Genomic DNA, 15,073 nt, shown 5'->3' on the forward strand with positions numbered 1-15,073 from the left:
TCGCAGACTTCGTTCCCAACTTGAGACCCAGCCTCTGTCAGCCTCTTAACAGCCTGAAATCGGAGTTGGTCCCCGACACTTCTCTAAGTAGCTTTTCTCATTACATTGTTATAAAACAATAATGTGTTGTTCACATAGCCAACTATTTCTTGTGCACTTCAGAGAGTCCAAAATCTATATATGAGCTTCCTTCCCTCATCCCTAGCTGAACAATATATTGCACATACACAATAAATGTAAGTAGATTGCCTAGAAGGAAGAAAAAGGCAAAAATAAGTATTATTTGGTAGGTTAATAATAAAAAAATGTAATTCCTTGGCCAACCACCAAAACAGTATAATCTTCAAGTTAATAGGAGAGAAAATGAGAATGATAAAATAATGTAAGGGAAGATTAAAAATGGTGACAAAAGGAACAGATGTAACAAACAAAAGGTCCTACAGTGGTAGATTTCTATCTAAATACACCAGTAGTCATTTTATATGCAATAGGTTAAGGGTTCAAGGTTGAAGGGCAAATGTATTCATACTCAATTTTTATAAAATACTGCACTCTATGCTGTTAAACACTAAGAGTGACAAGTTTGAGAGTACAGGCTTAAAAATATATATCATATAAACACTAAATGAAACTTAATGTAACTACGGAATATCAGAAAAGTCTATTTCAAGACATTCAGAAATAAAGAATAGTTGCAGTGATAATAGGTTCACTGTGCAGGAAGATGAAAGTTTCTGAAACGATGCATATGTCAGACCTTATGACCTCAAGAGACATAAAGCAAGAGTTCACAAAACTATGAGTGTACAGATACCTCCAACACTGAGGCAAGAGGTTTTATCTTAATGCTCTTTGAAGTAGAATAAACAGAACTTCAGATTTTTTAAATATGACCTGACCTGACTCCAGGCCTTAAGGGCTTCATTACTAAGATTTATCACATATTTAAAGAAGAAATAACACAGTACCACACAAATTCTTCTAAAATAGAAAAGTACAAAATATTTCTTACCTCATTATGAGACTAACATTATCTTTATTCCAAAGCCTAGTAGGGAGGGTTTAAGAAACTAAAACAATAGAGCAACTTATTCCAAAAATTAGATAAAGGTCCCCTGAAATATTACTAAATCAAGTCCATCTTTATTTAAAAAAAAAAAAATCATGACCAAGTTGGATTTATCTCAGTAATTTATGGTAGACTCAACATTAGAAATATCTACCATAAAGACAGCATACTAACAGATCAAATGAAATAAATCATATTTCAACAGACACAGAAATTTTGTTCAAATTTACATTTCCATATGAAAATACTCTTAGCATATTTGAAATGTAATGATAAGAGATAGAAAACTTTCCTTTTGAGATTAGCAAAAAAAAAAAAAAAAGATGTCTATTTTTATATTTGATCATGCATTAAAGACCAAAAGATGAAGGGGTCGGTGACACAAGCTATGCGACGGCTATCGTCTGACAGATTCCGGGTAGCTCGGGAAAAGCTCTGAAAGATCAGACTTTCCATGCTAACTTGTGTTATGACCTCCCTTTTTTGTATAATCGTAATATCAAAATATTCTGAGCAACTTTCAGCCTACAATTGGATTGCCTCAGCTGCATAAGGCCTGCCTGCCCTGACAAGCAAGCACTGCACCAGGGTGAGAAATTCCTCTGAAGTCAAAAGTGACTTAACTGGCTGATCAATAAAAACAAAAGGGCTGTTTCTGCAAAGTCTCTCACTGCTGGACTGAGGAAAACCCAAATCTTATTCTGCTATCTCACCTAGCCTCCTATTCAGCTTCTACAGAATTACTCAAACCTCCTACTGTCTAGCTTTAGATATGGAAATTCATCCAGGTTGCCTGTTTTAGAGCTAGTCAAGTTTTTTACCTGCTACACTTCAAAGCAATCCACAAAAGTCTTTCTGGCCAGTCTTTCAGGATTCTACTATCTAGTCTTTAGATAAGGAAATTCACCTACGTCTCCTATTCAGAGCAAATTATGCCTAGACCTCAAGGAAACTTACTTAAAACATTTTAGCAAGTTTCTTCAAAGTAGAAAAACGTACTTGAAACCTTTTAGCAAGTTTCTTGATTAGCAAGAAATTTCCTCTTCCTGAGACCCCAGACCATTTTTTTAGAAAAAAGGAGATTGTGATTTTAACCCCTTTCGTATGCTAATGCCATCCCCCAGCCTGCTGGAAATGTATAAAATAAACCTCTGCTAAAGGCAGAGCAGGAAGATTTGCACCCAACTCCGACTCCCGTGTCTTCCTCACTCCCACTCCTCTCCCCCTCTTGGAATCTGCAAGCCGACGCCTTCCCATCTTAGGGTCCTGCCTGTGTTGCCTCCAGACACCTCAAAAGTTGGAGCTGGTCTCCGACAGGTCGGAAAGGAAGAAATAAAGCTAACATTGGACAAGACAGAAAACATAAGTGTCCCAGTTCCTTACTCCTTCATCCTAACCTACTTTGGTGAGCTCAGCCACATTTACAGCTTTCAAATATGTGCACGCTTGCCTTTCCCATCTGGTGGAGAAATTCAGTCTTGCTAGTTGCTGATCAAAATCATTTATAATTCTACCTTAATTTTCAACATAGTATATCCAACCCATACAGAAATATCCAAACCATAAAGAACTTCTGGTCTCTTAGACTATATCCCGAAACTACCTATTTTACCACCTCCATTGATATCTACGGTGTCCCCTATCAGCTTGCCTGGTAATTGTTATATGCTATACCAGGGAGATCAGTCACTAGTACCATTTTGTATGCTCTAGAGCTCCAGATTGAAAGACAATGGGAAATAGATCTAGCCAGTCCTCCATCTCTACATCTCTGTGCCAAGCATCAACTTATTAATCTTCCCAGATGTTCCTGTTCAAATAGTGTGATCTCTCCCTGTTTCTCTTTTCTCAACTCCCCCTTACTTTGATCTCCCTTTTTCATTTGCCTATAGCAGGTAGGACCTAACATACTGTAACTAAGTTATCATTTACTGTTTCTCTCCCCACTGCTAAATATCATACCCAAGATGCAGGATTTTTCTTATTCCAGTGACTGAAAAGTTGTTTTAAGTAATCAGAAAAATTTTGTCAGCAGAATATGAATCCCCTTTTTAAAAAAATAGTGTATCCACAGAAGAGCTCAATAATGGGAAAAACAGACTTTTGAGATGGCTACTAGATGGTTAATGTCACATTTCTTGGGCTCAGGGTACTCTTTAGATGTTCAGAACAGTAGGTGACTATTGCAATTAGGTATCTAAGTAGGCAGTTCACTGGCTAAGGAACAGCTAGTAAATGTCACTTTGTTTGACATGGTCCCTCTGCTAGCTCAAAGTGCATTTTAAGTGCAACTCACATAAATCAGATTTTTAGTTCTAAACAGAATCGCATATAAAGGCTTTTAAAATAAAAATCTCTACCAACCTTAGTAAAATCCGAATTTAAGTCTTAATATTAAAACCTTTGCTTAACCTTTTCATAGTATCTTCAGGTGAAGAGTTTCCCAACATACCAAGTACAGGATAATGATGCCATTTTGCTGCAATTCAGCTCCCATATGACAATATTTATCCGTGTGATTCGATAAAGCTCTAATGACCATTTTAAATGGGACGTAAAAAGCTCACTGCAAAATGAAAACCTCACATTTCTTACCAGAATTGTTTCAGAGAAAGAAACTTATACACATGTGAACATTCTTCCCACCTACTTTAGTGATAAGCGCCCCGTCTTGAGGACAGAACAATAAGCAGTTCACAAACGAAAGCGAAACACACACGCGGCAGCTTCAGTGCCGCACAGTCGCGTGACCTGATATTGCTGAAATAGTCTTTATTTCTGAACATTCCAAAACAGCAGTGTACACAGTAACAAATATCGAGTCATATACCATAAGAAAGCATTCATTAGTGCAAATGGTTTTGTAAAAGGTCTATCAAAAAGATTTATTTGCTTTAAAATGCATTCATTTCCAGAAGCATTGTTAATAAAACATTACAGTTTCAACCTCTGTAATAAAGTATTGAAAATCAATTGTACAGTAGCAAACATTGCAGGTATTAAGTGCAATGAGCCTGTGACGCCGTTATAAATATGAAACCCATATATGATAATAAATTAACAATGAAAAAGACAAGACCATTGAACTCTGCTGTCTGGCTATCTCCTTACAATGCTTCAGATTACATTGTGCTCATTCAACATAAAATTATGTCTCTCAAATTGTATGGTGGATTTTTGCTGATATATCCCCTAGAGCTAAAAAAATAGTACCTTACCACAAAAATATTTTTATGGCACAAAATTTAAGTTGTTCCATAGTGGTTCACATAGGTGTAAAAAGAAATAGGCACAAAAAATAAAATTCCTGTAAACTATAAAAAAAGTAAATTTCAAAGCATATGTTATAGAACCTAGTTGTAAATAGGCAATGTATTAAAATACAGAACACGTAATGGGAAGATGTTCAGAACATATAAGTAAATTAAACAAATTACTGTTTAAAAAAAAAAAACCTCATAGGGCAAAGAAAGCATTGATACATCTCAATTCTCTCAAAAAAGTATTCCAGGTACAGAGCAGTTCTACAAAACTTCCTAGATCTAAATGTCACAATACTGCAGCCTTGGATTTGAGAACGTTGCAGTATCTCAGGCAAATATTTTAAGTGCAATAATTAGTCTCTGGTGATTGGTCCATTGAAAAACAATGCAGTAACTATGTTAAAATGCAAAAGGGAAAGAATTCCCCAGCATCCACTGTTACCCAGCCAGCTGGGTAACACAACCCTCATTTCCCCTCTTTCCCCTTCTTCAAGAGTCCACAAAACTGCATTAGTAGCAACCATCTCTCCAGTTTCCATCCCTAAGAGTGCTGAGTGAAGACAGAGGCTTTGGAGGCTGCAGGAAACTAAAGGGAAGAGAAAAGGAGACGGACTGTCAATCATCACTGGCTCCCAGGACCTGCTCTCCCCCACTCGCGCCTCCAACCCTGGAACCCGGGAACCTCAGCCGCTCGCGTGTGCACACTGCCGCCAGGCTTCTCGCTCTGCCGCCAGGCTTCTCGCTCCCAAGTACTGACTGGGAGCCCGTTTGGGAACGCGTTAGCAGCACAGAGCTGCACGTGTTGTGTTTTCACACAAACAAATGTGTGACCTACGTGGAAAACCATCACGAGCCTAAGTTTAAACGAGCCTAAGTTTAAACTTCGAAAGAAAATTTCTCCTTTATCGAAAAATGGCCTAATGACCTGAATGGCTACTTCAGTGATGCAAATAGCAAATGAACAAGTACAAATTTTCTGCCTGATGAAATAATCAAATGTTTGCCTACCTTGGAGAAACAGAGCCTCTCCTATAATCTGCTAGTGACAACCTTCCCGGTGGCTAATTTGGAGACACAGACTCAAGGATAAATGGATGATCCACAATAATCCATATATATCAAATAATGTGAATACTTTCAGGCATAAACATAGCAGCTCTCATTAGCTGGGGGAATAAGCCAGAATCTGCTGAGCAAATACGCATCAAGATGACCTCTCTCTGGACAGCAGGGTTACAGGTTGGCCTTTACTTTTTCTGCGTTTTTCAATTTTGAGTTTGTTCTTGATCTGAACACCTAATCTGAAAGTTAAAAGCAAACCTATTTCTGATAAAGAAAAATTTCCCGCCCTCTTCCTCCTTCATATTCTAATTTCTTCTAAGAGTTGTCTGTCTTTATTGCCTTTGTCTTACCTACCAAGCTCTCCTCAACCCACTTTTATAGAATGTTTAAGCCATAAATACACTCTGGGGTAGTAGTTCAAGGAGGATACATCATAACTTTAAGTTTATCTTAAATATGCCCTGCAAGTAATCTGGGATTTGGGGGTAAAAAAAAAAAATCTGTCTGGACTATATCAAACTTACAGCACCAAGACCGACCCTTTTTAAACCTTTAAGAAAGTTGGAGTGTGTGTGTGTGTGTGTGTTTGCAGGGGGTTCAAATATGCCTACAGAATTTTGCTTTCTTGGGCTCAATTATTGATTTAACAAATATTTGTGATCCTAGCCTGTACTGTGCCTTGTCCTTGACACTGGGGATACAGATTCACCACCCCACTCCCCAACCATGAGCATACATTCTAATGGGGAGTCACTAGACTAGCACTACTTAGTAAATATGGAGAATATACACAGTCTGTAAAATGGTGGTTAATGCTATGGAGAAACAAACAGAAAAGGAGAAGGTAAAGGAGAAGTGATAAGTCAGGAGTTGTGATTTTGGTTTTTTTAAAAAAAGTTTTTATTTACTTTTGTATGCAAGAACTGGTGTGTAAGGTCAAAGGTGCGGGGAAATGAGAGGATTCACCAGAGACAGTGTGGAGATAGATGTACTGAAACATTGCTGAGGGGAGCAGTGAGCAAGACAGGAGAGGCCTGGTGCGCCATGTGGGTCAGCCCCCTGGCAGGGATTGGACTCAGGGCTCAGAGGTGGTAGCACTGAAACTTAACCCGGAGGCCACCAGGGAGGCCCTGATTTTGGATAGAAGTATCAGCTAAGCGAAGACCTGAAAGAGGGAAGGAACATACTATGCAAATAACTTGGGAGAAGGAACATACAAAAGCTCTGAAAAATAAAAGCAAACAGTACCACGCCTGAGGAGAAAAGTGATGAGGGAGGCAGGGAAAATGAGATCAAGGAGGAGAAGGAACGGGGGTTAGACGGAACCGAAGTAACTAGGTGGTTCACAGGACAGTTTCTCACTGCAAACTTTCCGCAAAGCTATGAAGACAGAGGTGCTGACCTTCTCACAGGTTGTGCAATTTTGCTTCGAGGCAGGTTACTCCCATTTATTGCCAGTGAAGGTCTTGGAAGTGCACTGCGGCCCATGATCCCAGACGCTGCGGCCTTGTTTGGTGTGGGGATTCCTGTGTTGGAATATAACTGTAAGCCGTTGGATAAAGGCAGGTTACTGCTGCCTTGGACGGTTGGACTCACGTAGGCGGTGGCTTTAAGAGGCTGGCGGACAGACACTGGGAAGTGGCCCACACTGTGGATTCTGTGCTGGAGCTGTCCTGGTGATGGAACTAGAAGAGAAGATGATAAACGCATGAGACAAAACTTCTTCTTCAATCCAATTTAGGAAATGTGTTTTATTTAAAGAGCCTATATTGTCTGGAAGTGCAGGATTAAACAATTGTAATTCTTGACAAGGGAATCTCTTGTTCAAATGAGCAACATTTTTGAGTGCCTAACTATGTTTGGGAGTCAGTTCTAAGTGGAAGCCAGTTCTGAGAAAAGCTTCTTTCCCTTTAACACATTCGATGACTTGAGTCTCACAGAACAGTTTCTTCATCCTTTGCAATAGGTAAGGATCTTGGCAGTTGCTTTGGGGATGTTTTCATGAAAATAAAGCAAAGGGACAATTTAACAGCTATAGTTATTGAAAGGAAAATCTAGGTTAGACACATTTTTATTATAATTATTTCTGAAAGTTTCCATTATGACATTTACCTGTCTCAAATTTAATGAGAAGACTAAATGAGCCTTACATTGGCCTGGCACTCATCACTCAAGGACTAGCTATGATTACCTTGACAACATGAGTTCTTCTAACAAAGAATTCCTCCAGTCCAACACTGGGTACCATTTCACAGTTCAAAACAATGGCCTGTTCAAAATTTTTTTAATCTTATAACCCTTTTAAGAAGGGGAAAGATTTAATCTCAAATTAACAGGAACCCATACACACAACTCTTTACTGATCAGTTGCTTAAGCTTTGCTGCCTAAAACTTCGGTACAATTACCAGAACACATCCTGTTTTCTAAAAATGGTTTAACTGACTTGGAAATTACTTAACATACAATGTACAATAGATACCTTCTTGAAATAAAAGTGAGGGGACAAAGAGAATACATGTCTGTGGCTTTATTTAATGTCTCCTAAAAATGTATTGCTGAGTATAAAATTTATTGCTAAGTACAAAACATTGCTCAATGTAAGAATTTGCTACAGCTGTTTTCCATTTATTCAAATAAGCATGGGCCCATGATTATTTTTCTTGCAATATAATCCCTGCTCTAATCACTGAGTCCAGACTCAGACGGCCTTGTACCAGTCATTGGGAGCTTCAACATGTCTCTGACATCCTGACATGCTCACATCAACTTGTGAGCACACCATCAAAACTGGACCTTCTCTGCCGTCTTCATTCTGTTCTGTGTTGGCTGAGCTGTGTTTTCTGACACTCAAATCCTGCTACTAATCCACTGACTGAAGGGCAAACAAAAATTCCCATCATCACTGTATTAGCCTCAAAACAGTGTTTTCCCATTTTATGATTATATTACTAGCTCCTGTGGTTACGTACAGACATTTTTATCTCGGTTAAATTTCACCATGATATATTTGGCCCATTTTCCTATCTTTTAACAGAGAAGGAGTTTGATTTCCCACCATTAGCAAACTTTATGGGTTGTCTTCTGGGTCTCCACACAAGACATTAGTTCCAATATTAACAAATCAAAGCCTATGATAAAATCTACAGTATACATTTATCCACTCGTTCAAAAAGCTACTGAGAGCTCCTTATGTGCAAGGCCCTGATACTCTAGAATGAAGTTAATCTAGCACAACACACTGACTAACACAGCTGAGCACCAAAAACCTTACAATTTAGAGATGTATTTTGGGGTATCTGGGAATGATTACTAGGGTCATCAGTGGAGCCTTTTCAAAGGGTATTTTAGATTGTGTTAGAGAAGTAATAGGAGTAAACTCATTGAAAAAAGGGTGAGAACAGCCATGTGGGAGTCAGGGTACCTTAGTAAATAAAAGTAATGCCAGGGTTAGGAACGCTGCAGGGAGCACCGTTTCTATCTCTATTCCTTACCATAATGTATGGCCTTGGGCAAACTTAACCTATCCAAAACTTTTGCTCACCTGCTACATGGGAATAATAAAAGGAACTACTACAAAGGCTTTCAAACAGAATCAAATAAGCTAATGGCTATAATGCCATTAGCACAGGTCCTTGTCCACAGTATACTGTCATTAGAAAATAAGATAAAGACATGCCAGACTATCCCGAATTGAGGAAATACCAGGGGGCCCCGAAACTGGCTCTGAGCAAGAGTGAGGCTACAAGCATTTGTTTTGGGAGCCGACTTAGCCCTATGTGAGGGAGGGCCCCTGACCAGTTTGCTGTGAGCACACATCCTCCCAGCGTGTATCAACACAGGGCCGGTGGCCTGCGTCTGCCCCCAGGAGTCAGTCTCAGGCCTCACTCCAAATACGCACATAGCATGACTAGGAAAGGGAGCAGGGGCCTGGAAGCCCCACTCTCACACAAGTGAAAGCACACCAGCACTAAGAGTCGGCACTGCATTTCTCATTGCTGGCTGAGAGGTACAGGACATGACTGGCAGCTTGTATGGTAAAGTGAACTGATGCAGACAAAGCCTATTCTAGATGCAGTGAGATATAATTTCACAGGGATGTGGGAGCAGTGCATCTACTATCCTTAGATACAAAGGATTACATATAATTTACTATTATTAAGTGGTAATATAGGCATTGGCGAGACTACTCAGTAGTGAAATACAAAAATAAGACACAGAACGAGGAAAAAAGTTTCCTGGAACATTCTTGCAAGAAAAGAAAGAATGATTTCACTGATAACTTTACAACCAATTAAAAACAATAAAATAAAAAACTGAAGGCTTGCAGTACTTACTACAAGACTGGATTCTTGAAATCCCATTGCCAGCCCCATGCAAACTTGAGTCAAAACTCTGACTATTCCGCACGGTGACTGGCGAGCTAACACCACTGCTGACGGCAGCCGTGCTGGGCATCCGAGCAAGATTAGGCATACTTCTTCGGAGTTTGTCTAGAACAGAAAAGAATTTTGCTGAGTTCAGCATCACACATTTTTGGCCAGCTGAAACACTAGCTTTCAACAGTGACACATAAAATCATTATTCTGCTCACCAACAAGAATTCTCACCTGCATTATGTACTATATCAAGCTAATATACATAGGAAATATCATCAAGGTTTCCACCAAAGAATCTGTTGCAGCAATTAGTCAATTTGTAACTACAGAATACATGGGTGAAGTTATATCAAAGGCAGCTGAGAGAACAATCTTACAGACATAAGTTTTTTTAGAAAACAGATGTGTCAATTGAAAAAAAGTCAAACCAAAATTAAAATGAACCCTTGTTAGCATTTCAAAATGGAGGGAACTATTAAAATTCTGAGCTATCCACACATCACATCCATATGACCACATAAACTGAGCCGCTTTAAGTGTCAAGAGTGGTTGTGCAGACTTAGAGAGAGGCCATTTCTCTCCCCTTGCTAGGAACATCTCCTGCCAGCAAAGGGCAGCAGAGAGTAACATGTGGAGCTCAGTGCTTCTGAAATGGCAAATGAGTGCCAGGCCCAGGTTGCCTTGGTGGGTGTGGTGGGGTAGCACAGCTGAATGCGGAGACCCTACACCTCCAATCACAGATATTTATGTAAACTAATGTTTACCTCAACTAAAAACAAACAAACAAAAAAATTAAGACTGCAACAAGAAAGTTTTCTCTTATGAATTCGCCCAAAACTAAAGTTATCCAGTCACTGAAACCCAGAAAACAAAGGAGCTACCTCAATAAGCCAAAGACAGGTTCATTTCTTTCTCACCTTCTCACACAGCTCCTCTACCTTACTTCCATCTTGGGCTGTAGCCCCAAAGTGACCTACAGCAGAAACCTAGGGAATGTTATGAGATCCCCTTCCCCATCGTCTTCACTCTTAACTCCAAGTCCTGGGTCCCTGCTGCTCATAAATATTAATGAACCCCCCACTGGTGCCTAGTCTGAGCCTCATTACCACCTTTTTTATTTTTCTATCATCCTCTTAGTTGCTCTCTATGTACCTGTCTTGTTGTTCCAACTTCTCTTCCATCCAGCCACATTCTACTTGGCACAAATGCATATCTAGAGACCTCTTGCCTAAAATCCTCTAATTACTCTCCCTCACCTTCAACTTAAAGACCAAACTCCAGAGCATGGCCTAGATGAGACTTTTCCTGGGCCTGGTTGGACCCGCTCCTCCACCGTCCTTCTGGACCCACTACGCTCCCCAACAGTGAACAAATGAAGCCCAAATATTCCACACACTCTCACACATATGAGTGTGTTAGTCCCTCCACCTGGGACACTCTTCCCTGCTCTGGAATGAATGGACAATGGGAGGAGTATTTATTGTATACCAAATCCAGGAACTCTATAAAATGTTGGAGACGCCACATTATATTAGGTATAATTATATCATATTAGTCCTATTAGGACTTATACCTAATATGAGTGAATACCATATTAGGTATATTAGGTATGATAGTAAACTCGGAGTTTACTATTATACCAGTATTTCTCAATTTTCTTCTTCCCCCACTCCAACCTTTACTGATCCTAAGAAGCAAACTTGAGTAAATGTAAATTAAAGTGAGTTTTGTGGAAAAATGTGGTAGATGCTAAAAGGGAAGGAAAATCAGCCTGGGCAAGTCTGACACGGGGTGGTCAGGCGTCCTGTGGTAGATTCTAGATCATAACATAGCATATACAGATGTTGACTCAGGATGCTGTATACTGAAACCTTTACAGTACTACAAACAAATGTTACATCAATAAAAAGATCTGAGTTCCTTCCCAAGGAGAGAAATGTATTATTAAAGAACAGCACTCCAAAAAATAAGACTGAATTTTGTGGGACCTTAAACCACTATAACACACCAGATGTCCTCTCCAAATCTACAAGATATCTTTATCTGTATCAATATACATCCCCCGAAGAAGAAAATATACAAACCAGAACACTCAATAGTTATTTTTTCCATCTAAATCAGAAGACAGATGATACATTTAATACTAATTTAAATGTGTTCAAGGGCAAAATCAAATAATCTCATTTCTCCTCTTAATAGTCCTTCTTTATAGTCCAGTGAATTCTGCTGCCTTGGGAGTGTTTGGGGAAGATGAAATAAAATGAGTACAGCAAGCATATTAACATATTGTCACAAGAAGTTGTGACAGTAACTATGACTGATAGTTCAGGGAAAAAGCCACATCCAGCTGACTTTGATTAGTTCTTTAAGAATCAGTAAAACTATTTTCCATAAATAAGTTTTCTATATACCACCTGGCTAAGGCATCTACTATTCTTACAACATTTACTTACTCTCTGTCCGTATTTCTAGAGTAATAATGTTTTAATACTGAAGCTGACTGTTAAGATTCCATGACCATTTCCCTCTTTATTTCTTTGAGGTCTATGTCCAACAAATTTGTCTCACAAACCCAAATTCTATTTAAGTTGCTAGCCCAAGAGAAGTGATTTAGCACATTCAGCAAACATTGTGTGGGTTGGCAGTGTGTGGGGTGGGAGGGCAAAGAAAAGGAGAGGAAAAGCCTTGGGACTTTCGAACATCACAGTAAGTAACATGAAAAAATGGCTTCATTTGAGACTAGACAGTCTGACATATTTTTAAGCAGTGGGGAGGTTTCAGGGCACTTACACGCTGGTATTTAGAAAATAAAACTGTTGCTATACTATTTGAATTTCCCAACTACTATCACAAAAGTATTCATATTGACAGCAGTACTGAAAAGTGGTATCCCATACATCTATGTCTCACCTATATATACTATTTTCATTTTGTCACACCATGGTGATGTGGTGTCATATTAAGTCATATATGTCGGTGCCTGAGTAATATGGTTTCACTCATCTGATGTTCTTCATAGTGCTGATGAGAATAAAACAATCCCAATGGATGACATGCAAGACATCCTGATATGTCCTTCAGCTTAAAGTTACAGTTTCTAAGAACCTATCAACATTAAGTGAACATTTATAATCTATATTAGCTTGACATTGCTAAGCAATTTAAAAGCTGCAAATATCATGACACTTTGACCTTAACTGCACATCTATGTCTTAAGAAAAAAGAAAATTCTATAGAATTACAATACTGCTCATCACAGGCAAGCAAAACTTACAATATATTTTAGCCTTTCACAACATTTTTAAACATTTTTTTGTTTTATTTATTTACATCTTTTTTATTTATTTATGCATACAGAGCTGGGGTACAGGCCAGAGGTGTGGTGGGTGAGAGGATTCACCAGCCACAGAGTCAGGAGCAGAACAGTGTAACAAAGTACACTGCTGAGGGGGAGCAGTGGGCGGGTCAGGAGAGGTCTGCCGCGCCACGTGGGTCAGCTCCCAGCCAGGGATCAAACTGGCAGGGAAGCGGCTACACCGAGCTTCATGGTGCTGTGCTGTAACCCACTGCGCCACCATCTTAAGATGTTTGTTTCATAAGCTTTTCCCCATAAGCTATGGTCCAATCAAGGTCCACACATTACACTTGCTATGTCTTTGATCTCTATTAATCTGGGTTCATCCATTCTTAAAACCAAACTTTACTCATCTTTAAATATCAAACAAGTCAGTTTCACAAAGCTTTAAATTTGATGGGGAGGAGTGAAACCCGGAGAAGGAACACACTGGACTATACTAAGGCTACAAGAAGGGAGACGTGATGGAGGGGAGCACAGGGGAGAATGGAGGTGATGTGGTGAAATAACATGCAATTACAGAGGTGTAAATCTAGGACACATACTGTGCTGAAATCAATGTAACTTCAAAAAATAAAAAAGAACATATATAAAAAAGTAAAGGCTTCCCAGTATAGATATTTAGGATATTATTCCCCTGGAAGCTAAACTGCGATCTCCAAACTGTGACAGGGTCCACCTAAAAACAAAATGCGTTTTCATGTCAACCGACTTGGAACAGACCAGTAGTCAGTACACTCTAAAGTACAAGGAATCAAAAGTCATAGTCCATGACTATCTTCGCAGGGGATTGGCACTTTACCGTTAAGGACTCCAGTGAGCAGGTAAGTGAGAGACTGGACCAAGGACAAACTTCCAGTAAACTTTCATGTTTTAAAAAAAGTAGAAAGACAGAGTGTTTGGGAACAAAGGAGAGAAGCTCAAGTTCCTCTCGCCCTCAAGTCGTTAGAGCCCAGGGGCGACCCTCCAGCTGACACCGGCAGCTACAGCATCTAAAGTCAACCCTCTGCAACACCCTACCACTCAGTCAGTGAAGCTTCTGTAACTTGTCGTTTTCAAGTCTGGAAAATTTTCCAAATAGGCTTCTTTTAAATCTATGATCCCCCAAAAATATCCCAAGATGTTTAAGTGCCTAGCCAGTTAGGTGCTATAGAAACAGTAAATATAAGCACACATCTCATTTATTTTTAAGAACTTAACAAAAATGGATCAATGATTTAACAATTTTCTCCTATCCATGCTGTTCTGGTAACTTAGAAAACTATTTCATCGAGCAGTTTCAAAGTTCTTATTTTGTTCAAATATCACATGATAATCAAATAAGGCTCAAGTTTCTGAGGCATGTGTAAGTGACAGCTTTTAAAAAGAGGGAAACTGCAACATTAATTCACTTTTCAGCACTTCACAAAGGTACTCTAACAGTCATCCCACTTATCGCTACTAACCATATTAGGTTAGGAGAATATGTGTTCGATGTGAAATTACACCTAAAATGTCTAAGAAAGAGATATTATTCTGCCTATATCTTATAGCCAAGGAAATCAAGCTTGGAGACATGAGAAACCTGTGAAAAGGATTAAGTGTTAGGACTGGAACTCAGGGCCTACACTCTCAACCACTACATCAATTAGTCAGAACAACAGTCCAGAAAACAGCTGTTGTATCCCATCCTCCTTTGTATGTGGAGATCAGACATTTCTGGAAAAACAAAACTAGTCCAGACAGACAGGAAGCTGTGATGTGTTTCCACTTTCCTGGTAGGAATCACCATAGCACAGGGTGGAGTGCCCATGATGGTGGCGCCTCTGGTAAGTCAGTGAGCGGCTCCGAGCAAGTGTAGACCTAGCGCCACCTAACAACTAGGATTGGCTGTACTAAGACACTTGACGGGCCCACCCTGGTGGCACAGCCGGCTGGAGCGCTGCACTGCTAAGCCAAGCCATGGCT

At 39.5% G+C, this 15,073-nt stretch overlaps 1 protein-coding gene across 1 annotated transcript in view; it reads right to left on the reverse strand.

Moving 5' to 3' along the window:
• Positions 1-3,826: 3,826 nt before the first annotated feature.
• Positions 3,827-15,073, reverse strand: part of SLAIN1 (SLAIN motif family, member 1) — a 38,482-nt gene continuing 27,235 nt past the window's right edge. Inside the window, exons 6-8 of the mRNA XM_012723122.1 lie at positions 9,730-9,885; positions 6,797-7,079; positions 3,827-4,918 (exon numbers count right to left, since the gene is read on the reverse strand). Of these exons, the coding sequence (XP_012578576.1) occupies positions 4,843-4,918; positions 6,797-7,079; positions 9,730-9,885 (515 nt within the window). The 3' untranslated portion in view covers positions 3,827-4,842. The remainder of the gene's footprint in view (positions 4,919-6,796; positions 7,080-9,729; positions 9,886-15,073) is intronic.

Source organism: Condylura cristata, unplaced genomic scaffold, assembly GCF_000260355.1.
Source record: "Condylura cristata isolate star-nosed mole 26May11 unplaced genomic scaffold, ConCri1.0 scaffold00010, whole genome shotgun sequence".
Lineage (NCBI taxonomy): Eukaryota > Metazoa > Chordata > Mammalia > Eulipotyphla > Talpidae > Condylura > Condylura cristata.